Genomic DNA, 26,134 nt, shown 5'->3' on the forward strand with positions numbered 1-26,134 from the left:
GACAGCCTGGCAGCCTGGGGACCAGAGGGGCACTCTGATGCATCGACGATATTCTACTGGCTCTGCTCTGGCCACAGCTGTAATCCCGTACTCCAGAGCCAGATCATAGGTAGACTTCTGTGGCAGCTTTGCCAAGCATCTCTCAGGCTGACCCTGCAGAATGTTGCCTCCTAGAAGGATTTATGGAGAACTCTACCAGCCAGAGCCACTCTCCACCCACACAGAATTTGTCACCTTCCTCCCAGGTGGGTCCCCCATCCTCTCAAGAGGATTTGGCTCCTGTAGCAGCTCTCAGCTCAAGCCCTTCCCCGATGAGCTCCACTGCTCCCTGTGGTCCAGGACATCCTGCCTACAGATGGAGAGTGTCACGCTACTCACCGCATCACGCCCCCCCCCCCCAACTACATCATCAGTCGCTTCCTGTTTCCTGTTGGGGACAAGTAAAACAAAACAAAAAAGAAAACTACGGCCCACTCAACACTAAGGCAGACTCCCAAGGCTCTTTGTAACTTTCTCCCACCCTGCCTTTCACTTCCAGTGCCTCTTCTTGCAATGTTGCTGTCTTCACATAGTGGTTACCACACAATGACCATCAATGTCCATTCTCCTTATCCATCTGCTCACACTGCCCTAGGTGCTCCAGCTCCTCCTCCCCTCTAACTTACCTACCTCTCTTCCAGCTACTAGCCTTACTCAGCCAAGCATCTTGGCTCCTCCCCAGCCATTAAACCCTACCTTGCAGAGCCTCACCCATCGCTGGGCTCTGCAGGCACCAAACACACGATTTTAGCACGGTAAACATTAACCTAGGCAATTCAGCCAATTCCTGCTAAATGCACTTTGCTAAAAGTCACTTTCAATTTGATCACTGTAAAAGGTGACTCTTTCCACAGCTGCAAACCCCTGCAGCTCTCAACAATAGGACTCAAGGAAATGTCCCCTCCTGCTCCATCCGACAGGGCTGGGACAAGAGAGGAGTGAAATGATTCCCACACTTGATGCTCTGAGGGCACGGGGCCCCTTTTCCATGTGGCTCTGATGAGCTGTGCTGCTGCAAATGCTAGAACTAAGCCAGCAACTCACCCCTGAGGTGCATCTGCAGGGGAGTCAGACAAGGTGCTAAGGTGCCAAACGGCTTATGATACCGAGAGCCTGCGGGGATCTTCTGGCACACGTCACTGTAAAACTGGAGCGATGTGGATTTGTGCCAGTAAATATGAAGGAGAGCTGAAAATAGCAAGGAGTTTCTCATCTTTAAATTATTGTCTGCAACCACCAGGCAGAACTCTCTGGGCTCTAGAAGACTGCCCGGGGGAGACACATCCAGAATACTGGGACATTTTCCTAGGAGCTCCCCTCCCAGAAGAAAGAGAACCCTTCAGGAGTGGCTATATTCACTCCCTCATCTCTGCAAAGAGGTGCAAAGTTAGTACAACCTTTGCCAAGGGCACTCTGGCAGCAGAGACTGAACAACAAAGATACCTCCTGAACCCATAGTGTATTTTTTATTCTCTCTTCTTTTCCTTACAGACTCACTCATACAAAATGACCTAAACATAGTCACTGCGGCACTGTTTGTAAAAGCAAATGACTAGACACAATCTAAAAGCTGAACGGTAGGGGATCGGTTAAATAAATTATAGGACATCTGTGAGGCTGGGAAAGACTGGAGTTCACTTTCTCAACCCATATAGAGTGATCTCTAAGGTGGATGGTCTGGCAGGACAGGGCTAGTTCAGCGGAGTGCAGGCCCTGTGTTCCCCTTAGCTGTGGGATTTGTAATGGACCTGTCTAGGATGCAACCGACTGAATATTCAGTTTCTGAATGTGGTCATAGGAAGCCAGGGCAATGAGCTGACTCCCAGGGAGGAGGCTAGCTGGGAGGGAGGCAGGAGCATCGCCTTGGTATCTCTTTACTGTGCTCTACATAAACACATCACTTACTCAAAGATAAGCAGAGGGGTCCAGGCCTGCAGTCCTGGTGACTGCACTTTTTCTCCCCCGCTCCCAGCTCTTTTTCTCATCTCTCCCTTACCTTCTGTCACAAGAGGTTACAGTGCCTAAAAGCACAGATGGTGGAGTCAGGAGCCCTGGCGGTGCCTGTGTCCAGGCTTATCCCTCTGCAAACCTGAGCTGAATCCTACAGCCACTAGGGATATGAAGGGTCCCCTGCTGAGAAAGCAGCCTTTCTTTGCAAAGGCCTGGCCCCTCCAAAGCTGCTGAGAAGTCTGCCTTTATCTGACCCTAGACCAGTGGCATTCTACATTCTGAAGGAAGTTGGGGTTTGGGGGGCTCTACGGGGGAAATGGCTCAAAACTTCAGGCAGGTCTGGCAGTTGTTTGGGATTCCTTATTACCTCCCCCACTGAGTTCAGTTCCCACCATGAGGATGAGAAGAGGCGTGATTTCCCAGGCCAGATGTCTGCCAGTCACCAAACGGGGTGACTGCTCTGTGACTTATGGGCCCTGATGGCAGCGGCTTTGCAAAGGCTGGTGACACAAAGCTGGGGAAGTACGTCAGCACTGCACCCGGGCGAGAGGAAAACGCCTATAAAAGCTTTGTTCTTCCTCCACCTTGCCAGAGAAACATTTCCAGAGAGCTGAGGAAATAGGAAGAGGGCAGCACCTACTGGGGCTGTAGGGTCTGGGTGAAAAGGGAGGAGGGATGTCACAACCGCTTCCCTGCGGCTGCCCCTGCTCCATCCAATCCCCACAATGGGCCACACTGCTGTCAGGTCCCAGCTCCATCAGTACTACGTGAGGACGGGCAGACAGCGCGATTATTCTGCATTAGCTGCCTCAGTTTCCTCACGTGCCAAAATGCAGGTTGACTGCGTTAACGAGTGCTTGAAATGATTAGTACTTTGCACGTATGTGTGATCAGTGTTAGTTTCTGCTCATGGTCATTGTCACCATCATCACAGGCAATGCCCTCTCCTCCCCTTAGCTCTGCTCTGTTACGCTGTCCAATACTACAGAGCCTCGAAGCTACTGTATCAGCCCCAGACCCCAGACCACTGTTACCTAGGGTCACTTGCAGAGAGGCAGCATCTACCACAGGGTGAGGTGGCTGAATCTCAGCCTAATACCTCTGTGCTCTGTGGACACGGAGTTCCCCACCACACCTCATACACTTCTAACTTTGAATTTTGCAGCCTCCACCAGCCTTTGCCCACAGCTCTTCCTGTCATCGAGAAAGGACACAGTGTGGGGACAGTGGCTTTGGTGCCTTGCCCGGCTTAGCCCCAGCAGAGTTCCGCTCCCCTCCAAAGCCTGCAGTGAACCACAGGAGTGGTTGTGACATGGCCCCTGCAGGCAGTCACAGCCCTTAGCACAGAAAATGGAAAATCCATCAGCTGTCCCTAAGGATTGAGCCAGCATCTCTGAGTCCAAACAAGGTCAATTTAACATGTGACATTTGTGTCAAGATCTTCCATGCAGAAAGGCAGGCAGGCACATTCTAGCTTTCCAGCCTTCCTTATGCAGCCTCAAATCACAGAGAGTGTTACCTGTGAACTACCCAACACACCCTGCGAGACACTGGCTATCAGGCCTGACCCTGCCCTCTACTCCTTGGCTGCCACTTGGGCTGTCAGAGTGGATGTGTGTGACCCAGCATGGGCCCTGCTCCTGCTCTGAAGCCCACTACGCACACTGTATGATTGATGCACCATGCAACGGTAATAGTTCTTACTTTCTGGGAACAAAATCCAGAGCATGTCTCCACAGTCATGTTGGCCTGTGTCAGGGAGGAGGAGAAGGTGTGGGTGATGTTCTCTGGCAGTGGGAAGCACCCTCGGTAGGTGGCAGTCCGTCCTGCAGGGAAGGAAATGGGGTTTGGGTGAGAAGTGGTATCTGTGGTTGGCTCTGGGTCCTAAGGCCTATGTGAATAGACCCAAGAGGGACAGCTATCATGAGAGAGAGAGAGAGAGAGAGAGAGAGAGAGAGGGAGAAGGGTACAGACGGGCTTGAGCCAAGCACCTGAGAAACATCCACCATGGGAACCATGGTCATCCAGGGTCTTTAACATGGGTCAGAGTTAAGGGGTCGCCTTTCCTACCAAATCTTTGGGGGTGGGGGTGGAGGTGAGGGGGTCTGGGTTTCTGTTTTTCTTCCCTTCATTTTGTATTTTACTTTATGCTAGCTTTCAGAGTGATCTGGCAGGCTGGTAGTCTAGAAAGTTCTATGACTCCTGAGAATATGTATGGAGAAATAAGTGGACTTGGGCATCTGGACTGCCTGTTGCCTCTTGCTGTGTTGGGGCAGACAAGGCACTCCTGGGCCTTCTTGCACACTGTCCTCACTCTGGTCTTGAACTCCTGCCCGGGTTCTAGGGATACTCCTCAATCCTGTGTCACAAAGGAGTTTTCTTGCCAAGTTGTTCTTCAACCTTCTGGTGGATAAGCTCAACTCACTATTTGGTTCCCTTGGTACTGAGCAAACCTTCTGGAATGTTCCAGCACCAGCTGCTTGGGGATAAGTTTCTTGAGCTGACATCTGATTCACATCCCACACTCCTCTTCCTATCAGGTCTCCTGAGGTTTGACATCTTTACTTAAGCTTGCTCTCCCTGCCACATCTGGCCAGCAGCACAAACTCTCGCCAGGCTACATCAGGAAAGGAATTTTTCCATATAAACTGTTAAGTCATGCCAAGTCCTGGACCTGGAAGCCCATCTTAATTGACCACAGAACCAGGGGTCTGGGAATCAGTATACAGAGCCAAGAAGGCTACCTGTTACAGAGAAAATGGCTGGCTTCCAGTACTCAGGACCTGGGCTGTCCAGCCTGTGACTAGCCCTGTGTCACAGACTCTTCCTCACTGACAGACATCTTCCAAGCTCTGAGGACTGTTGTGGATGCATTGCTTGTCCCAGTGCCAGCTCCTGACAGCTATATCCTACCCATCCCCCATCCCCCCACCTGCATAGGATTGTGGGACAATAGCCCAAACTAATGACATATACCACACACAAGACTCTGTGCCATCCCGTGGCAAGGTCAGGCCACAAAGAACAAAGACTTAGCTCAGGCCTCAGAGCTCAATCACTGGCATGGGACAGATGCCGAGGGTACGGACTGCAAGGGAAGGGAGGGCCACTAAGGCAGGGAAAACACAGGAGAAGGAAAGTAACTAGTGTCTCAGGAAGTCCAAGCCATGGCAGGGTTGGGGGGCAATGGGGAGCCATAAGACTCCAGAATGGAGCTCCCAGAAGGAGGCTGTGTGTGGTTCCCTGCAACCAGCCTCAACACTAAAACAAGAGATGCCAAGGGGTGCTGAGTGAATGAATGAACAGAATGAGGCACAGTATTCTGGTGGGGGAGTGACGGGGGTGGAGCTCAGCATGACCGACAACAGGGAAGTGACCCATGTGGCTTGGGTGGTCACAGAAATGGTCTGTGCACATCCCTGATGTGACCGTTTGTGGCTGATGCCATTAAGTGTAGACTGTTCTATAGCCCTCACTGTGGAGTCCCCAGAGGAGAGCCCTGGGGCCACGCAGGGCAGACGAACATTGTCGAGGGAAGACACTGATGAAGTGTCAGGACTGACCCTCAGCCCAACTGGAAGGCAAGGGCATACTTGTGCGTGTGTCCCAGCAGCCGCAAGCTGCACTTTACAAAGGTTGGTCACCTGATCACCCCTGACAGCCTGTTAGCATAGCTCCTGGAGAGTGGAGCGGAATGCAAAGGTCAGAAACACAGCTGGCTGCAGAGACGGCACTGACACCATGGCCAACATGAACCATGATAGCAGTTCTGGCCCACTCAAGATCAGAGGTTGTCTTGAATGACCGGACCATCTGTCCCTCAGCCGATCGAAAGCAGAGGCAAAACAACAACAACAAAACCCAAAACCAAACAACAACAACAAAACCCCAAACCAAACAACAACAACAACAACAAAAAACCCAAAACCAAATCAAACCAAACCAAACAAGCAAGCAAATAAACGAAAAACCTGGCTGTCTCTAAGTCTGCTGGAAGTTGGTAGGGTGGCCCAGAGTCTACCTCAGGCCCGATCCTGCTAGGTCTCGGGAGTAAGGGACCAGAGATCAGGATAAGAGATCAGAGATCAGACTAATCATCTAAGACCAAAGAAATAAAAGATCCAAGAAGCGAACACGGCCAGTCCAGTCCTCAGAAAGCCATGGAGGTGTCCAAGGAAAGACAAGGTAAATCTGGCACACACTAGCTGTCAGTGGGTTTCTGCTGAGTTAATGGACTCACTAGCAAATCCTTGAGCTCGTCTGTATTGTCAGTGTCTTCATTCCAAGCCACTGCCCCATCTAGGCCTCTCGGCTCCCAGACACACCTGCACGATGCGAGAAGCACCTGAGCATCTCTAGCAGCCAGGAAGGAGTCAATCTCCCTGTACTTTGGCCCTAAGTGCAGTGCCTGTGGCCCACCATGGTCCTCAGGGCTGGGCTATTTCTTTTCAAGCTTGTAATTCTGAATTGTATGCTCATCTTTGGTGAGAATTTATCATGAGAACCCTTGATGCCTACGTTTGTTTGCATAGCTTCCAGAGAGAGATTTTGTTCTTGCTCCTCCAAGATCCTCCAAAAAGCTCCAGAACCAACTTTTATGTTAGAGCTTGCAGGCCCTGGTAGATGATATAAGTTAAACTCCCCAAACACACACACACACACACACACACACACACACACACACACACACACACAAATGTGGCGCTGTAGATGTACATTCTCAAGTCTTATTTTATCTCCTCAAACCAGTTTTTGCCTCTCAAGTTCACCACCGTAGGGCTAGAGACCTAGCTCTATCCAAAGAAGTTAGAGAACAGACTGGAACCCCACAAAGAGAACTGAGTTATCTGTAACCACACCACCAACCCAGGCTTCCTACTTAGCTTCTTCTGCCAGGGATAAGGGAAAGTGTGCCCAGTCATGAACCTAGGCAGTTATAGTTTTTGATGGCCCTAACTCTCTCTCTGCAGTATGCCAGGAACCAGTCTGGTGCGGGTGACAGGGAAGGGGGCTCCAATTCTGGCCTATGGGCTGTGGGTAGGGTGAGTGGGACATGGGTGACATATAAAGCTTGGGATGAGGCTGGCACACTCACGCTTCCTGGAGCCCGACTGCTGCAGCCCCACGCTGTACACGGAGAGCCGACGAACAGCCCCACAGAAGGCGCCCTTCTCCCCCTTGCACTCCTGGTTACACTCCTTCAGGCTGACGCGTGTGACTGGCAGCCGGTTCCCACAGTAGCACTCCGCGCCAGCCTCCAAGCCAGCATAGACATAGGACCTGCAGGGACACAGTGTGAGTCAGTCCAAGCTGGGCCTAGAGCTAAGGCTGGAATCCAAACTATGGTTAAGGTCGGAGTCAGGTGATGACAGTTGAGTCTTAGGGATGGACTTGAATCTCCAATGAGGTTTAGGTGAACAGGCAGGGGCATGGCCAGTGATTCTCAACCTGTGTGTCCCGACTCCTTTGTGAGGGCAAACCACCCTTTCACAGGGGTCAACCTCACCCTCCTCTTAGTTTCCAAGCATGGAGAAGGTGGGGCCTGTCTTTGCCTTTTCTAGGTATAAAATGTGGGGGGGGATAATTCATGACTGCCTAAAAGAATAGGGTGGGACTTGACTTAGACAAGGGTGAAAGAGTCTAAGGTGATAGAAACAGGTCAAGATGCCGGGTGTTCACGCTGCTCTTCCTGTCTTCTGACATGAACATGTACACCAGTGAGCTGTGACTGTCCTGATGGTAGGGGCTACATGACAAATGTGGGATGGCCACAGGAAAGCTGAGAGTATCTGAAAAAGCAAATTTTGTTGTACACACAAGTAGAAAGGGTTGCTCTAACCCTGAACTGGTCCTCGATATCCCTTTAGTTGACTTTTTAAAACAGATGAGCAAACTGAGGCGAGGGACCTGAGTAACTAAGTTTTTGGTGGGCCCTCACACTTCCATAGGATACTCCTAGAACTCCCATGGGTCACAGGGAGAGTCCCTAGCACAGCAGGAATGGAAACTAAGTCTCCAGATACTTTCCAGCACCTTGGTCATACGCTGACAAACTTTCTCCTGGGATTAGAGTCTGATGAATGGGGGTGTAACGACATCAGGGCAGTTAACCAGCAACCATGATGTCCCTGGGTTCGGAGCCTGTCTTCTGACCTTATTCTGGTGTGGTCAACAGCCCAGCTCAATACTCACCGCTCAGCACACGCATCCTGGCAGTGCGACACGGTCATCTTTCTCAAGTCATAAAACACTGTCCCCTTCAGAGTTCTTTCCTGGCCCTCCTCACTGAAGCATCCCAGGTAAGTGCCTGCAAAGAGGGAGCACAATAGAGATCAGGCCTAGGAGTCAGGGAGCACCTCCAGCCATGGGAAAGTCTGCCCGCCTGCAACCAGTGAGGAAAAGGGGGGGGGGGTGGGGGGGTGGGCAGCCCTGCCTGACCCACAAACTTCTGCAGAAAGTAGAGGGGATGAGAAGTGTTCTTCAACTTCTCCCAGCACAAGAGCCAAGCAGGTAGCCGGGAAGCTTTCTGCTTCTTTGCTTAGTTAATGGCCTGATATGCACCCAGTTAATGGCCTACTGTGCACCTAAAGGTAGTGCCAGGAACCTGGAGCCAGACTGCAGCTTTCTCCACCACTCCTCTTCCCTGTGCTTGGATATGAGTTTTACACACACACACACACACACACACACACACACACACACACACAGTATTAATTGTATATACTGATGGGCTACAGTACAATGATCCAACATATGTGTGCAATGGTCAAATCAAGGCAGTTGGCATTTTTATACAGTTGAGTCCTTGTAAACATTGATGGTTTAATGACCTCACTCTCTCTTCCATTCCTAGGCTCAGAGAGGCCCTTTGCCTCTACTGTGGTCCCAAGACACCCTCCTGCCACATTCACATGAGCCAGAGGGAGGACAGGATCCAGGGAAAGTCTGGAATTAGCTAACCTAAGACGTATCATAAGCAGGGGTCTCTTTAAAACAACCTATCTGCAGTGTGTTGCTAGCATATATAAACAGTCTGTAAGTTTGAGACAGGTGCCCCGTAGAACTGATGTAACCAAGTGATCCTGGAGCCCTCTGCCACATGCTCAGCACTTCCCCAGCCAGCGACACACTTGGGGACGACTCCATAGGTAGTAGCACAATAGACCCAAACGTGCACACACAGGTGGGAGCTGCTGGCAGCCCTGCCCTGTCACTGACAGGAAGGAGCTGTCTCCTAGACTTGCAGAGAAACTTGGAGAATGCAAGCGCAGCTCCAGGCTTGTAAATGTCATATGCATCACAGTATTTTGAAGAAATGGCATTTGGGAATTTGCAAACAATCTCTCACACGGTCCCCAAACTGGAGAGGCACATCCACAAGTGCTATGTTGGGAACTGGATAGGACACCTGTGCCGATGCTGCACACACTCTGAGAGTGGCAAGCTCTGCAGCTCAGGACCTCTTAAAGGTCGCCTGGAGCGTGCACCAGAAACACAGGTCAGGTTTCCTAACAGCCTCATGGCTTCATAGGGCTGGCCAGAGAAGAGCGAGGTCATGGGCCCTCACAAGGAATGGCGGCTTCTGCTGAGCACTGTGGGGAAGGGTTCCATGTCCATTCCTTGCTGAAGCAGGGCGATCGGGCGGGGGGGCGGGGGGGGGGGGCTCTTCAGTCTGTGAGTGCTGCCAAGGTAAAGAAGACTTCAGACTGCTGGATCATCTCGATTGTCCATGTCTTAGTCTCCCCAGCTGTCAGGTGGATGCATGCCCACTTTTGCTCTGGACCAGTTCCCTCCTCCCTTCTAGCCAGTGCCTCACACCTATCCTAAGGTCAGGGTCCTTCCCCTGTCACTCCAGCTCTCCACAGAATCTCAGCACTCAAAGCTGTTGTCTTAAAAATACAGGCAAAGTCAGCCAAGTCCCAGTCATTAACTTGTTGTTAAAAAATCTAAACCGGGCGCCGGGCGGTGGTGGCGCACGCCTTTAATCCCAGCACTTGGGAGGCAGAGGCAGGCGGATCTCTGTGAGTTCGAGACCAGCCTGGTCTACAAGAGCTAGTTCCAGGACAGGCTCCAAAACCACAGAGAAACCCTGTCTCGAAAAACCAAAAAAAAAAAAAAAAATCTAAACCGGAAGCCTCTTGGAGGGTAGGGACAGCATCTTTACCCCAAGTGACTCACCAGGGTCACAAACAATGCCACTGCTATCACCTAACTGGAAGCAGTGGGTCGCAGCTCCAACAAACCACACTGGTAGTCCCAAAGCCTCAGGGTAAAGCAGAGGAGTCCCAGGATGGAAAGGTGGGCCAGCTGACCACACCTGGTTCTAAGTTCCAGGGGCCTAAACTCCCAGAGCAGAAGACAGTCATGAGGCATGAAGCTGCACTTTCATTGTCCAGAGCTCCAGGGAATCTCAGGTCAGAAGATGCCAGGAAGAGGAAGCCAAAGCCACCTTCTTCAGTATGGCCTCTTGTAAATTCCATGACTCCCAAGGCCACCTCCACAGAGGGCTGGGCATCAGCACTCAGCATGCCAACCACAGGCACCTACTCCCTGTGGGGGCTATTTCCCTGGTACGAATCCCTGTAAACTTCTCTCTCTCTCTCAAGAGGCACAGGACTCCCGAATCCATCTTTTAGGCTGCAGAAAACACCCAGCCAGAGCAGCGGGCATGAATTATTCTTTGCTTGCCTACTTAGTAAAAGAAAAGCAGTGTCTGAGAGATTTCCAATGTGTTGGTTGGCACAGCAAAGAAGTCCATCGCAGCTTTCGATTAAACATTCCAAACACAAGTTCTGTCGCCGAAAACGAAGCACGAAGCTCGAGAGGCACCCGGTCAAGACTTGCCGGCGCAACCCTGTTTCTGAGAATGGGACGGTGGAGGCTTGAATTCCTGCTCTGCCAGGACGGGGCTGTGTGACCTGGGATGTGACCCCCTCTCTAAGGTGTAGGTTCCCTATCTACAAAACTGGAACATGGTACCAATCCAGAAGCTGGTTGTGAGAATTCCACAAGATAACATGTGTCCAATGTCTAACACAAGCCTCGGAGTGGCAGGGACCTAGGAGTGACTATTTTATTTTGAATAGTTCATTCTGAAGAATGAAGAATTCTCAATGACTTCCCTGGAACTCACACTCTTCGCTGCTAAAGTGGCGAGAGCGCTGCTTGCATCAGTAGGCTCTTTGAAGATTACATTAAACGAGATGACAGATGGACATCTACACAAAGTGATGCTCCATACATAGCAGATGCTCAAATAAATACTGTCTATTATTATTCTGATCCTATAGTCTAACCTGGGACCTAGCGGGACAATGGATCAGTAAACATTAGTGGAATAATTAGCACATTAGTAGACGAGAGGAAGGCAATGGTTTCCACAGCCAGACTGCGGAAAACTAGAAGTGGCTGGGTACTGAGCAGCTGGACTCTGTGACCACGTGAAGAGGAAGCCCCCCACCCACTGCCTCTCCGCCCAGCAGTCCTGTCTTGGGGTGAAGCCAGGGTTGGAGACACAGATGGCCCCTTTGGGTTGTGGGGGAGCAAAGGAACCCTTTGTCACTTAACATAACAAATGGCTTTTCTAAATCCATGACAGAGGCAAGAATGTGCAGAAAAGCAAGAACTTTCGAGGGACGCAGGGATGCGCTGGGACGATCCTGAGGCGGATTTATTACTCTGGGCTGAAACGAAGACGATGCATTACCGCCTGTGACTCGGCATCTGTTCATTTGCACATCAGAATGGACAAGTCGTGAGGCTATTAACGATGGCTTTGGAGATATTGGAATGTCTTTGAAAATTACTATCAATAAAAAACAAACTGGCTATGGAGAAGTTACTATTTTTCCCCTAGTAAACTTACTGACATTTTATCCCATTATGGATGTTGTCCAAGGTATAATGAAATGCTCAGTGATTGATGGAGACTCCTGCAGCTTCCGTGGCTTGCAGGATCCCTTTCAGGGGATGGCGGCATGCCCAGGCTGCAAAGAGATGCTTGCTTTGTCTGCTGCCCCAGCAGCTGGGCGAGGGTTACACTGTGGGCCACTCTCTAGACCAAGGAGACCTGCTTGGCCATGCAGGGCCAGAGAGTCCTACCAGAGGAAGGGACAGGGACTCCCAGGCCAGCGGTCTGCCTTCCTCTGCAATCTCTGAAGACTCCCAGCATGTCACCACACCTCTGTCAGACACTGCTTTTTAAGAGTCTGCAGGGAGACTAATTTTATCTTTAAAGTCCTGCAGAAGATTCAGAATATTTAATCACCCATGGAGGGGTGGTGCTCATTGATCATTCTGAGTTCTCACTGCCAAGCCCTGGGACTGGACCTTGGATGCCCCATTGCATCCTGGTGTGGTCAGAGTTAACCCTTTCTCTGTTTGGTAATGGGGGCACTATGGAGATCAGGGACAGGGACTATCAACAGATAAGGAGATATACCATCTTTTTCCACACCCAAAACAATATTGTTGGATAGCAGTTGATTACTGTCTTGCTTACATCTTACTGTGATCTCTCTTGCTTTCATCACTACTGTGTCTCTAGGGGTAACTAAATGGTTCTCTTAGATAGATCTATGACCAGAACCAGATGACCAGGCCCTTTAGTTCCCTCATATGCAGAGCAGATATAAAACGTCTGCTCTGCCTCAAGCTCCAAGCCATGCCTTCATCACCCTTCAATAAGTTTGTGCAGTGATTATTTGGATATATAGCTGACTCCACTTCAGAGCACACAAGAGCCCAAGGCAAAACACATATGGGAACTAATATACTAGGTCTTCAGTAAAAGAGGATGGAAAGAAATGAAGAGAAGACTTCAGGCCAATTTGTTGAAGGTCACAGAGCCATGAAGTGGCAATAGCAAGAGAGGAACTCAGCTCTGTCTTCAGCAAGCATGTACTTCACAAAACTTCCTCTCAAAAAACCCATGGGGCCTTCTCCTGGTCACCTGCACTTTAGTCTAAATTAATTGTCCTGGTAATGCCTGCTTAGAGACCCAGCTTCTTGGTGTGTTGGAGAGACTACAGAAGGCACACATGTATAAAATGGCGGCCCCACTAGCTCCTCTGTCTCCTCTTACTTGCAGGCCATGCTAAAGAACCCACTGAGACAAATATCAGCTGAATAATGTCTGAAAAAACACACTTCCCAAGAGACAAGAGCCCACAGCCTTCTAGTCTTCACTTAGTCGGTCCCAATGAGTCATCTCTCCAAGGAAGAGAAGCTGGGCTCTTTTAATGCCTTGGAATCTTCTCATTCTCAGAATAAATCAAAGCTGGGGTGTCACTCAACAGTGGAGTGTGTGCCTAGTATCCCATGGCCTGGGATCTGAGTTTCAACAACACAAAATGGATGAATCAATCTATTTATCCTTCATCCATCCATCCTCCATCCTTCATCCATCCATCCATCCATCCATCTTTCATATCTATCCATCCATCCATTCATCCTTCATCTATCATCCATCTATCCTTCCATCCATCCACCCATCCTTTCTTCATCCATCCATCCATCCATCCTTCATCTCAAATGTTAGTTAGGCCTGACACTTTCTCTTATCCCCTAAGCTTGACGCCCCACTTGCCTTATATCCTCCTACAGTCTTCCACTTAAAACTCAAGGCCCCCTCCCTCATCAGCTCGAAGAGCAATCAGGGTTCCCTGACCTGTGGGGAGTCCAAGGACTTGATTGGGGGAGGGGGAGGGAAATGGGAGGCGGTGGCAGGAAGGAGGCAGAAATCCTTAATAAATAAATTAAAAAAACAATCAAAAAAAAAATAAAAGCACTGTCAATTCTAAAAACAAAATAAATGCTGGTGGAGGGACGTAAAGAAAAAAACCTCAAGGCTAAGAAATCTGTACACTATGTTTAATATTCTATGTGCTATGCTTAATATTCTATGCTAAGTACTCTATGCACTATGCTTATTACGTATGCTAGGCACTCTACAGACTATGCTTAAAAATCTATGTTTAGCAATCCATGAACTTTATTTTCGGGACAGGAGAACCTGGTGACTTGGGGCACAGGACTGAATAAGGTAACAACAGGATGATCAGAGCTAACCAAGTTCAGTTTCATTCAGGTACAACTTCAGCACTTACTATATGTTCCCCAGGCACCCAGCATGTTCCCTGGGCCCTGTACAGAGAATCTACAGAACTCTGTGCACAGAGTACCAGGCCACAGTGGACCATCGTGGGACTTAGAGCAGTGTGAAGGTGGTCCCATCGTGGCCCACTCCTAGGCCTGCCACTCCAGGCTGCCCTGAGATGTGTTCTGTTTTGTCTCCCGCCCCCTCCCACCTCAAGCAGCCTCCATCAGCTTGCACCTGCTCCATTGTACACTTTTCCTGGCTGCCTTCTTTCCTGATCTCCCTGCCACTCCCCAGACAGGGTTTCCTGCCCAGATCTACTTATATCTGAGTTCTGGCTTTGGGACTAAAAACCCCAAACTAGGAGAATAACCTTGACCATTCACTAAACATCCCCATGCCTCAATGTCTTCACTCTGAATTGGGGAAATAATAGTGCCGGATACAGTGGCTTCACAGAAGAGCAACACTGTAGAGACGAGCCACTTTTACTAAAGTGATAACAGTTTCTAGTTAGCAGGCCAAGTAATTCATGAGGTAGCCCTGAGAAGTGGCTCTCAGCTTAGGAGTGCACCAGGATGGCCTAGAACAGCAGTTCTCAACCTGTGGGCCATGACCCCCTCCCAGGGGTTGTATGTCAGATATCCTAATATCAGATATTTACATCACAGTTCAAAATAGTAGCAAAACTGCAGGAATGAAGTAGCAACGAAAATAATTTTATGGTCGGGGGTCACCATAACATGAGGAATTGTACCAAAGAGTTGCAGAGTAGGAAGGTTGAGAACCACTGGTCTAGAAAGTAGGTAAGGGGATTTCTGGTGGCAACCAAAGCAGGAGATTCTGCTTTGTCTGATGTATGACAACCTGAGACTGTGCTGGTCACCAGTTCTGAAGGACAACAGTTGCTCCGGCTCTGAGGCCCATGACACACACCCATGACATACTGCTCCAGGCCACCCCAATACATAACGGTAGAGTCAACGACTCTATCTCCACCTGAGAGGACCCAGAAACAAATGATGTAATCAAGGTCACCCAGTAGGGTGTGACTGAGTCAAGATCAAAGCCTGCACTCTGGGTGACAGTATCACACCCCTTAGTTGCCACAGGGCCAAGAAGAGGGGCAATGCATGGAAGCCTGGGTAGGGTTCTTGGCAGCAGCAGAGTACCTACCTTGGCTGCGGCTCACTGGTCCAGAGGCCTCAGGGCCCAGGGTGGGTGGTCCCTGGGGGTCATTGTTGAGGTGATGGAGCCAGCGCCGCCTCGGTGAGCTGCGGTTCCTGCGGGGCCAGCGGATTCCAGGTGGCAGTCGGGCCAGAGGACTCCTCAGTGTGTCCACATCAAGTATTAGGTGAGGGCTACTGTGGGGGTCATGGAGGCCTCTGCCATCCAGAAGGCCCATACCCAGTGCTACAGTGGCCACCGGCAAGGCCTGCAGGCTGCCAGGAGCCCGGAGGGCCTGTGGGAAGGCCACTCTGGCCCTCTGCAAGAGCAGCAGACTACCGGTCATCAGGTAGGCGGCTGTGAGGAAGAGCAGCAGGAACTGTGTTCTGCGGAGAAACTTCTGGAGTCTGAAGAAAGGTTTGGCCATGCCCTTGGGCAGCAGGGCTCCCAGCTGGAGCCTGGGGACGGCTCCTAGCACCTGGGCAGGAGGGACGCCAGGGCCTCCAGAGGTGTCATCCCAGCATCCTGGCACTGGACACCTGTCAGTACACTCCTGTGCTGCTGTCCCTGTGTGTCTCAAATGTCACCATCGCTTTTCTTCAGCAGCCACCAGCCCCGTGTTGGTAGTTTCTGCCCAAGAGTCACCGTCTCCCCCATCCCTCAGTTCTCCTGGCCCTCATCAGTCTCAGGAACCTAGGAAAGTGAAGAAATAATATTAAGATGATAGGGTCCACTGCCCCCTTCTTGGACCAGGGTACTCCCCAGCCCTATGGCTGACTTAACAAAGGGGTAAGCTTTGTGTCAGGAACACTCGACAGAAAGTTCTGATCCCAGCTCTTCTGCTGGCCAGCTGTGTGACACTGGGGAAGTTGTGGAACCTCTCTGGGCTTCAGCTTCCTCATGTGTGACATGAGGTTAATACTGTTCTGGATAGTGGCCATGAAGAGCCAGTAATGACGACAGCAGACAGTAGGAGGAAGGCAAGCAACCACGGCTTCCATTGACTCCTCAGTAGCCCCAGGCACTCAGCTCAATGAGTTATGCCTTCATCTCATTTGATTCTCCCCAATCTAGTGAGCTAGATAATGTCCCCACTCTACAGATGAGAAAAACAAAGGCACTGCAATTTCCTGAAGCTGCACAGCTGGGGAGCACGGGAATCAACGCTCCAAAGTCTCTCCAGACCTGTTTTCTAAACTGCTACCCAGCTCGGCCTGAAACACAGCTTTGCTAAAACACAGGTGTGCCCCACGCAGGCAGGGGTATACTGCAGGTACTCAACAAATACACACAGGGACCTGGCTCCCTGGGATGCACTGGCGCTGCCATCTGTATTCCGGGAGCAGTTTCTACAGAGGTTGGCCATTAACACTCACTAAGACAGAGGCCCGAGGGAGGGAGAGGATTTTTGGTGGACTCCTTGCTAGGGTGCCAAGGGACAGGATAACGCCAAGAGGCCGGGGAAGCTGGTGTGGAGGAGGGAAAGTCCACTGGGTAAGCCTGCCCAGGCTACAGTGTTCATGTTAAGCTGTGGTTCTCACTGGCGGCATCTCTAAAGTGGTTATTAGGGTTGGTGGGGGGCCCTGCAGCTGCCACGAGCTGGGCTGCTGTGTGAGAAGGGCCCGGAGCACAAGGACAGGCCTGTCCCAGAAGAAAGGACCCTGGAAGTATGACTAAGCCGCTGGCCGTAACTAACATGGTGAGGGCAGCGCTTCAATGGCTGTTCTGTGCACAGACACGGCCTGCTGGGTGTGGGAAGAAAGACAATGTTTTGGCTCTGGGGCCCAGCATTCCAGGCTGCAAGGAGGCTGGGGACCCAGGAGACCATCCAAAGGGGCCCAGACCAGCCTGAGCCTTCCGGATTAAGTTCTGAGAGCCTCCAAGATGACAGAGGTATGGGAACACAGGTCCTCATCAGCAAATGACAGCGGAATCCAGCTGAGCAGGGCAAACCTTTGCAGATGGTCTCCTAGTCTTTCCTTTCTGTCTAAGCTGGTGTGTTGCCAGACCCACTCTTGCCAGCTTCAGATTTGTAAAACTACAGAGAAAATCCCATGAAATCCGGACTGATCTGTCTGCCCCCAGCCTGGGCTTCTCCAATCAACAGTGCACAGGCTGCCTGGGTGAGCCTCTTTAACAAGCGAATCTGATCATGGCTGGTGTTCCCCTGCTTAAAAACCTCTTTTCAATAGCTCCAGAGCTTGGGGATCAACTGCAAGCTCCTTAGCATGGCACACAAGGTCTCCTGGTGATCCAGCCCTTCGAGACCCAATCTCCGTGTCTCAGGGTCTCCACCACGCAGGCACATACATACAATATGATTGCAGCAGGGTTTCCTGCAATCATAGTGTGTATGACCCCCAGGCTTAGCATAAAGGTCACTTCCTCCAAGATTTACCTGATCACATCCACCCACAGAGATAGATAGATAGATAGATAGATAGATAGATAGATAGAGATAGGTAGACAGACAGACAGACAGACCGAACCCCAGGTCCCCAACAGCCTATGCCGAGCCCTCCCAGCACACATCACTTTGATGCAATTGCCATTGTCTCCCCTCTTTTCAACCACCCCAAAGGACTCTGATCAACCCTAGTGGACGCCATCCCCTATTCATTTTGTCACTGTCCCCCAGCATGAAGCCTGACACAAAGTAGTCTTTGCCAGTGAAGACTGCTCTTTGTTTTGTTTTGTTTTTTAACTTATGAATAAAAGGATGGCTAAGTGGACAGGAAAAGTCTGCTCCTGAGGGGTCTGACAGCAGCCAGACTTCAAACTCCATTCCCCCATAGCTGGGAGGAAGCCTGAACTGGAGAGATACTGACCAACATGTGGGCAAGCAGAGGTCTCAGCACCACAGAGTTGAGGTGTAAGATGCACATGGATTATCAAGAACACCCAAACACCTAAATGTTGGACCTTTAGCGTGCTATAAGAAGGTAATGTTTGCAGAAGGGTTCTGGATGCAGAAAGTTAGGGTCCTACTGGCATGAAGTCCTGAAAACCACAGTAACAGGCGTAAGGTGGCACATCTACTGTGGGAAGAAAGTTTCTGGTGTGATGGAACAGACAGGTGGGTGATGCCCCCCTGCACCCCCAGGTGTGTTGGGACTTCCATCTTATGCTACAGATAGGTTGTGCTATATAAGACAAGTAGGGAAGGGGGTAGGGGAGAGATTTCAGCATGAACCCACCAGGCTTCAAACTCACTCCTGCTTTCCAAGACCTGGCAAGTCCTCCTAGAGTCCCCTGGACCAGTCCTTGGAGCGGTCTCTCTAATGCGGGTAGTGTCTGACAGTCACATGCAGGCCAGAATTCCACAGCCCAGGATCCCAGAAACAGGCATTCACTCTCAATTCTTAAAATGGCAAAGCTGATTCCCAGGCCAGAACCTTGATTGAGGGTGGGCAGGGTGCTACACAATCGAAGCACCCAGAACCTGCCCTGTCCTGATCCTTCCACCACACTCTACCGCTGCAATTGCTAGCGTGCAGCCCCGCTCATCTGTCCAGCGGATGAGGCCCCTCCAGGTCACAGATTGACCTGGCCTGTCTCCATAGCCCCAGATGCCAGCAAACAGCTGGTTGAGTAGCAACAGCAAGAACCTGTTAACTCAAGAGTGGCCGAGCTGGGACTGGGAGACCTGCAGCATGCATAGAGTACACAGACAAGCTTAGAGGTGTAAGACAGCAGAGCCAGCTGAGACCTGGCAGGAATCTGGCCACTTTTCATCTGTACTGGACCTAGTAGGCCACTTGACCTGTTGTACCCCAAGGCCAGCCGACCTTTATTAGAGCCAACCCAATCCCAGGGCAGAGCCTCAGGCTCCTTGTCTGTGAATGGGAAAGTGGGTGTGGTTGTCGATCCACACTCTAGTTGCCTAGACTGTGGCGCACACTGGCTCTGAATACCAAAGTGGTGCACAGGAGCTGCTGGACGACAAGCCCACAGCAAGTGCTCCTGGGAAACTGGTTCCTTCCGTCCTGGCCTCCTCCTCCCAGGACGGGCCCAACAACTTCCTCGTGCTTGAAGTTGATCTAACTGCTGTTGGCAACTGCTTAATTTTCAGTGACACCATTTATTAAGCTCCTACAGTGTGAATAAATAGATTAGATGACCTATGTATCTCATGGGCCCCGAGATCCTCATGGGAGGCAGAAGGCCTGCTTCCCGTCAGTTGAGAACTGTCCCCGTACCTGCCTAGATCTGAGTCAGTATTCACACCCAGACATCTGTTCCTGGAACATGTGGCCAATAAGCTCCCTGCCCCTTTCCTCACTTCAGTTCTGGTTCTGCACGTGGCAAGATGTATTCTTTAATATGGAGTGTGTCTCCTTCACAGGGCTAAAACTATGCCAGGCAGAAACTCCTCCTGCTCTGGCCTTTCTAGAGCCAAACCTACCAGTCACTGGCATGGGCAAGCTGGAAGGCTGCCTTTGAACCCTTCCCCCTTTTCTGGAAGTCTCCTATATCTCCCCAGAGGCTTACTTTACTGCTGCTTTTCCTTATTTAGAGACCACAGAGTACTTGGGGTGAGGGACCGCCACTTGAGGCTCATTCAGACTGGACAAATACCCATCCACCACCTTGAGCAGTGCTCTATACATCCTTGGAATTATGGAATTATTTTAGGGCTTAGGGAAGGAGCAGCTGAGGTTCCCCAGGAATGAGAGGAGAATGATTGAACCCAGAGGCTTCAAGGAGTCTTAGGGAAGAAAAGCAGACTCCTAGAGCAAGGGGTACTCAGAAAACCGGGCTCCTGGAAGAGGGAAGATGGCACCTACCTGTGGGCCAAGTTGGGGTTGGAGTCCTAGGAGTGGCAGCAGAAATAGGAAGGCAATAAACCAGAGAGGAGAGAATCACCAAGGCTAGCCAGTGCTGGCCCCTGGGATTCAGTCATGTGACTCCACCTCCCGTCTATCTTCTGGCTAGAGAGAAGAAGCATTAGTGGAGAACAAATGCCCCCCACATGGCTCTTAGCCACTGTGGCCACCAAGAAAAGGCGATTCTGTGCTGTGTGCACATAGGGCACCATCGTAAAGACAAAGCACAGGGTTCGACAGGCCGTTCCCCAGTCAAGATGAGAACCCCAGCTGCTCAGAGCCTCGGTCACTGATCAGTCAGAAGCTAGTGGCGCTGTGCCTCAGTGAAGCTGTAAATGGGGCTGGGTTCCAGTGTCCTCCCACCTCTAATTTTCCATGCTTCACCCTCTGCTGCCCTATTCAATGCCTGTCAACTGAACTCCATTCTTCTCCCAGAGATTCTATCCTCCCAGCATCCTAAGAAAGCAGTTATACCGGTGTACAGCATCCGTGATACTAGAGCTTTCAGAAGGAGCTTGGAGGAACTGATCCAAACTCCTCCACTGCCACTCAGTGTCCTGTCTTGGTTCACTCCCAGCCCCCTCCCTCTGACTATTCCTTACAGAACCCAGTGTCCCAAACAGTATTCCTGGCCAGCATCAGCTGTTTCAAGCCTCCTTATGGTGCATGTTCTTCAGACAGCCAGGGATGCTCTGCCCAACTCACAGGCCTGAAATACTTTCCTGCCCTTAAGGCTCAGCCCAATAACACTTTCTCCATAAAACCTCCTTACCCCCGGAGCAGAGTAGCTCTGAAGCACCAACAGAGAGGCTGGATACACAGTGAGCTGTGGCTGCAATCTGGGTCTACTTGGAGTGCGGTCGTTTGTCCATATCCCTACATCCCCTCCCAGCCTGCAAGTCACTCCCAGGTACAGTCAATATCTCTGCCCACTTCTGGGAATACCACCCTCATTCCAGGGTCCTGAGCTCCTGGTCTGAGGCTGCAAAGGGAGGTAAGGCACCCACAAAACACAAACCTGCTGGGTCCTTGCAGGAATGGGGTAAAGACTACATCTTTGAAGAGGCAAAACTCTGAACTTCGGCACTCTAGAGAAAGAATTCAAATAAGAATGTTTCTAGGGGCTTGGGGAGATAGCTCAGTGAGATCCTGAGTTCAGATCTCCAATATCCAGGCAGAAGCCAGAAGCCAGGCATGGCTATGCTTCTTAACCCCAGTGTTGGTGAGGTGGAGATAGGCAGATTCTAGGGACTTGCTGACCAGACAGAAGGGCGGAAGCAGCAAGCTCTAGGTTCAGTGAGACACTTTGGCTTGTAAAATAATGTGGAGGCCAGATGTGGTGGTACACGCCTTTAATCTCAGCATTTGAGAGGCAGAGGTTAGCCTGGTCTGCAAAATGAGTTCCAGCTAGCTGGAGTTAGATAGCAAGACCCTGTCTCAAACAAAAACAACCAAACAAAACCCAAACAACAATAATACTGTGGAGAACAGCAGAGAAAACCACTAGCCTCTGCAGGTGCTTGCACACACAGATGTGCACACACACAGACTCCACACCCACGTACACGGTTTCTTTACAAGTATAAAATATAATAGCTAATTAGCTTAATTAGTTCATAGCATACACATAGGTCCAATGTCGCATGGTATCCCGTTAAAATAGACGATTACGATTTGTCAGTCACAAATAGTTAAAACTAGTCTTACTAAGGTCAAACTCCACTCCATGCAAATGAGGTGTATTACCTTCAGTGAACTTAGGACTGGAGTTCATATGAACAGTAAAGTTTTAGATGTCACATTAGAGTTACATGAATACGCAGATAAAGAAATGAATGAGTGATCTTCTCACAGGCTCATGACATTATTTTACAACTCATTATCCCTGTTACACAGAGGTAGAATGTGAAACATTGGGGACCAATTAATTCAAAGACAGATAAACAGCTAACACTAGGCAGAACTCCAGCTTTCTGATTCCAAGTGTATGACATCCCTTGCCCTGTCCCATAGCCTTCATCTACCTAGTATCAGATGGGGACCCTTCTATGCACTGTGCTGGAGTGCCACATGTGGTTGGGGGTTCCCCTTTCTATTTGGTTGACTCAGGGCCCACACCCACATGGCACAGCCAATCACAACCCCTCCTAAGTTAGCACCCTCACCCTAATTCGTTCATCTGTTCCTGTGCCTCCCCTGATGGTGAGTCCCTGGGGGTGGTCTTGGGCCTCGCATAGAATGTGACAGGTTAGATGGGTGTTACACCTTTGAGGGACTTGGATAAATCTGGCCAGGAGAGTCAGTCAGCCCTGTCTTTCTCTGATTCCATTTTTGCCAAGGGACGGGGGACTCAAGCTATGGGAGATGGCCCAAGACACCTTTTGCATTCCTGTCCTTACGCATGGTTCCTCATACCAAGGTGATGATCTTTTGGGAGGGAGCTCACATCCAAGCCGAGAGGAGGGGTCTTAATGCCCACAAAGAGGCACACAGATACAGAGATATACAAATAGTGTTTCAGATACAGCTCAACATAGTGGTTATTAAAGTTAAGATGCACAGAAATTAGGGATGAGAGGGAGACAGCAAGATTAGTTAAGTCCAGAGGCAGATTAGGTCATGTTCCCCAAATAAGCAGGGCTGACCTCCAGATCAGCTTGGGATCAGATATCGGGACCCCACTCTGTGAGTATGGCTACCATTCATGCACTGTAAATCCCCAAGGTTTAAATGCTGAGTCCTTGGTCTTGACTTCCCAGAGAGCGGGTCTCAGGAAGAGTGGCCAGGATGGAGGCAGATGGGAGTACAAGCTGGGAGTGTCTGCAAAGAGAAGTGGATCCTTCCCACTAGGCCCTGCACACATATGTCTCATTCTGGGCCTGGAGGCTGTGGGTTCCGAGGTTCTAGTCAGTGACTTTACAATGATACTTACGTGTGCTGCACTTTCCGGGCTGAACTGGTTGAATTGAGACCCACATTTAGCAACAGGCCACTGGTCCAGAAGGTGCCCTCTGCTGGGGGAGGCACAAAGGAGAAAGGGTCCTCTCTTAGGTCTAAACCCAAGTTGTTCTCCACTTCTGGTCAGGACACAGTGCAGAACTGTCTATACCAGGACTTCAGTGCCCACTGAAAAGAGGGATTCCTTCACCTCAAGATAAGTTTCTTCCAAAGCTCTATGGGAACAACGACTTCGGGATGGAGGGGAACACGAGGTCAGGGAGACAAGGAGATAAAGGGACAATCGCCTTACTTCTCCCAGTCCATCAACTGGCCAGGTCGCCTTCAACCCCTAGCAACTGAACCTGTGAACTTGGCAGCCTCTCCCCACAGACATTTTATGGGATTTCAGCTAAGGCTATGTGTGTCGAGGGAGAGCATGCTTGGGAGAAAGGAAAGCTGCTCCTACACCAGGGAGCTCTCCCCAGCCCTTGTATCCAATAAGTGGGCTAGCGATCAAGAAGGGATACTGTAGACAGAACGGGGTCACCCAGCTCGAGACTCCGCTACTTTCACTCCCTACAGCCCTCACTTCCTGTGCCTGATGGGATCCTGATCCCAACTATGTGTCCCCACACAGGCTGACGAGGGTCTCCCTAAACAGAAGTATGCTGTACCGGTAACGGGAGAGATGAGGTGACAAAAGTACAGTGGTGTCCCGAGTGTGTCCATTCTGTCTGGAAAGTAGCCTGCGATGGAGAGTGAGGGCCGCGTCCCAGGGTAAGGCTGTAGGGCTGAAAACTGCCCATTTGCCAGTAAGGAGATGAGGCATAGGACCTCTTCCCACTCTGACCTCCCATCGGCTAGCTGGCAGGACTAAGTACCACCCGCGGAGCACAGACATCAGGAAAGCTGATAGACGGGCTACCCTGAAGCAGCTGACCCATCCAGGGCCGCTTCTGAATAGCAACGAAAAATGCCACACACAGCATCACGCCAAGAGTCCCCATCCATACCTTAGGAAGATGGAAAGAGCGAGACTGGGTAATTTTCCCAACAAAATACATACGTTTCGGTTTTGTCTCTGCCTGTGTTCAAGTTCACCGAGAGATTGGAGAAAACCCTGCGCTGACCGGAAGCCTGGCTTGGGAACGGAACGAGAGAGGGGGAGCAGATTCTGGCGAATATCTCCACCTAGGAGGGAAGCAGTGCGCACCTCAAATCCTGTTCTCAGCCCCGCCGGGGACTCAGACCCGATGTACACCGGCTCATGGTGGAGACGCGGCTGGTGCAACTGCCTGTGCACCCCCAGCCAGGACCAGACGTGGCAAGGCGCTCCCCACGCATCCGCCACAGTCCTGGCGCGCCGAGCGCCGGCCCGGGGAAGGCGCCCCGCCAGTGCGCCCCGCGCCCCAGCAGGTGCAGCCCCGCGCGCTCCCAGTCGTGTCTACACAAACTTGTTTGCCCGCGACTGGGTAGATCCAGCTCGCAGCCTGCGCCAGGGTCCTGGGTGTGGGACCCCGGATACTGGACTCACCCCGCGATCGTGGCCGGCTGGGGCGCCCGCCTTCCGGGGCGCCGAGCCCGCAGCCCCGCAGTGCCAGGAGCACAGACGCCCGCACGCCCCCGGCGCCAGTAGCGAGCACACCAACGCGCCCAGGCCCACGTCGCACAGTTCCCCTAGGTTGCGGACTTCCGCACTGAGCAGTGGCGGAGCCGGCGGGCTCCGAGCTGAGCCGCGGGCGCGGAGTGGAGCGAGCGGCGGGCGCGGAGCGGGCGAACAGGCGCCCAGTCTGCACATGCTCACTCGCGCGGCCCGGGGACAGCGGCCGGCCTCCGCCGGGTCCTAGAGGCTCCGGCGTAAGCCCGCTGTTAGGCTTCCAAGAAGGGTCTCGGCTTCATAGCCGGGATAAGGGGCGGGGGGTGTGATCTGTCCTGGCCTGCTAGACGACGTTCACACCGCGGGTCACACGCGTTACTCGCTACTGCCAAGCCAAAACACTGACAGCGGTCTGATGCACCCGCCCAGCCTAGCACTGCAGCCTTACTGGCTCTGGCACGCACCATGGTGCTCACACCAGACGCACACATGAACACACTGGGCATTGCCACTCACAGCAGTACGCCACCACACTCACATGCAGACGTGGTGGCAGACGCACAGTGGCTGATACAAATACACACTGAATCACCAGACACCCACACTCACACACTCTGTGGGTTCTACTCCACTCACTCAGAAACAGGGTAGAACACCGGCAGGTGCACACACACACTAAAGCACGCGGTTTGTACCACTCTAATACTAACACACAGACACACTGGATCACTGTCCCACGCAGAGGTAAGCACATTCACCTCATCCACTGTCTCACACATCCACTTAGAAACACACACGCACATGCACACACACATTTGATACACAAATTTGAATCACAAACCCAATGACAAAAGTGCTCACACTATCTCCATACACACCTGGGGTTCTTCCAGCAGCTTATCACTCTGCCCACCCCACACATAGTGACAGACCTTCAGAGGGACATTGCCTCACAGGTACACACAGAGAGAGAGAGAGAGAGAGAGAGAGAGAGAGAGAGAGAGAGAGAGAGAATGGACACACAGGTTTATACACTGCCTCTTCTTTAAATGAAGGCTGAACCCAGTCTCAAAGGCTTACCCCACTGAGAAGTCCCACTCCTCCTCTCCAAGCCCCCAAGTCACAGTATCCACCCTGCTCTGCCAGGAACAGTCATGGGCCCAGGTCTCACCCAGTACTGACTGCTGGAGGCAGAGGACAGGATGAGAGAAGGCAGCAGGAGCAGGTGGAAGTGGCTCTAACCGACTTCCTGAATGGAAGTTTTATGCTTCCAACTTCCGCTAGGGGCAGAGCTGCTCAGCCACTCAGGAAGTGCGATTTCAACAGGTGCAGGGCAGCAATGGGGCTTCGAAGGGGACCAGTTCTGGAAGGTCAAGGCACCCTGATGAAGAGCTGAAAAGCGGGAGGACTTGCTGAAGTTTGCACAGAGGAATCTTGCTGTCTGGAGGTGACGGCTGAGCTCTCTGGAGCCCGGGGAGTCTTGGATGAGAACACAGGGAGGGAGGAATTCTGTGCTAT

The 26,134-nt window shown here is 51.3% G+C and overlaps 1 protein-coding gene across 9 annotated transcripts in view; it reads right to left on the reverse strand.

The window, feature by feature from the left end:
* Nucleotides 1–25,756, reverse strand: part of Wscd1 (WSC domain containing 1) — a 39,812-nt gene extending 14,056 nt beyond the window's left edge. Inside the window, exons 1-7 of one of the 9 annotated variants that reach the window (XM_041665586.1) lie at nt 24,554–25,018; nt 24,086–24,210; nt 23,012–23,090; nt 15,263–15,946; nt 8,182–8,296; nt 7,085–7,269; nt 3,694–3,815 (exon numbers count right to left, since the gene is read on the reverse strand). In XM_041665586.1, the coding sequence (XP_041521520.1) occupies nt 3,694–3,815; nt 7,085–7,269; nt 8,182–8,296; nt 15,263–15,680 (840 nt within the window). In that variant the 5' untranslated portion in view covers nt 15,681–15,946; nt 23,012–23,090; nt 24,086–24,210; nt 24,554–25,018. Of the gene's footprint in view, nt 1–3,693; nt 3,816–7,084; nt 7,270–8,181; nt 8,297–15,262; nt 15,947–20,040; nt 20,185–23,011; nt 23,094–24,085; nt 24,211–24,232; nt 24,250–24,553; nt 25,027–25,696 lie in introns of those variants that run through there. The other 8 variants (XM_041665585.1, XM_041665588.1, XM_041665584.1 and 5 more) reach the window with 8 other exon arrangements.
* Nucleotides 25,757–26,134: the final 378 nt, after the last annotated feature.

Source organism: Microtus oregoni, unplaced genomic scaffold, assembly GCF_018167655.1.
Source record: "Microtus oregoni isolate MIOR12 unplaced genomic scaffold, Mior012 000015F_ref0000493, whole genome shotgun sequence".
In the NCBI taxonomy this organism is placed as follows: domain Eukaryota; kingdom Metazoa; phylum Chordata; class Mammalia; order Rodentia; family Cricetidae; genus Microtus; species Microtus oregoni.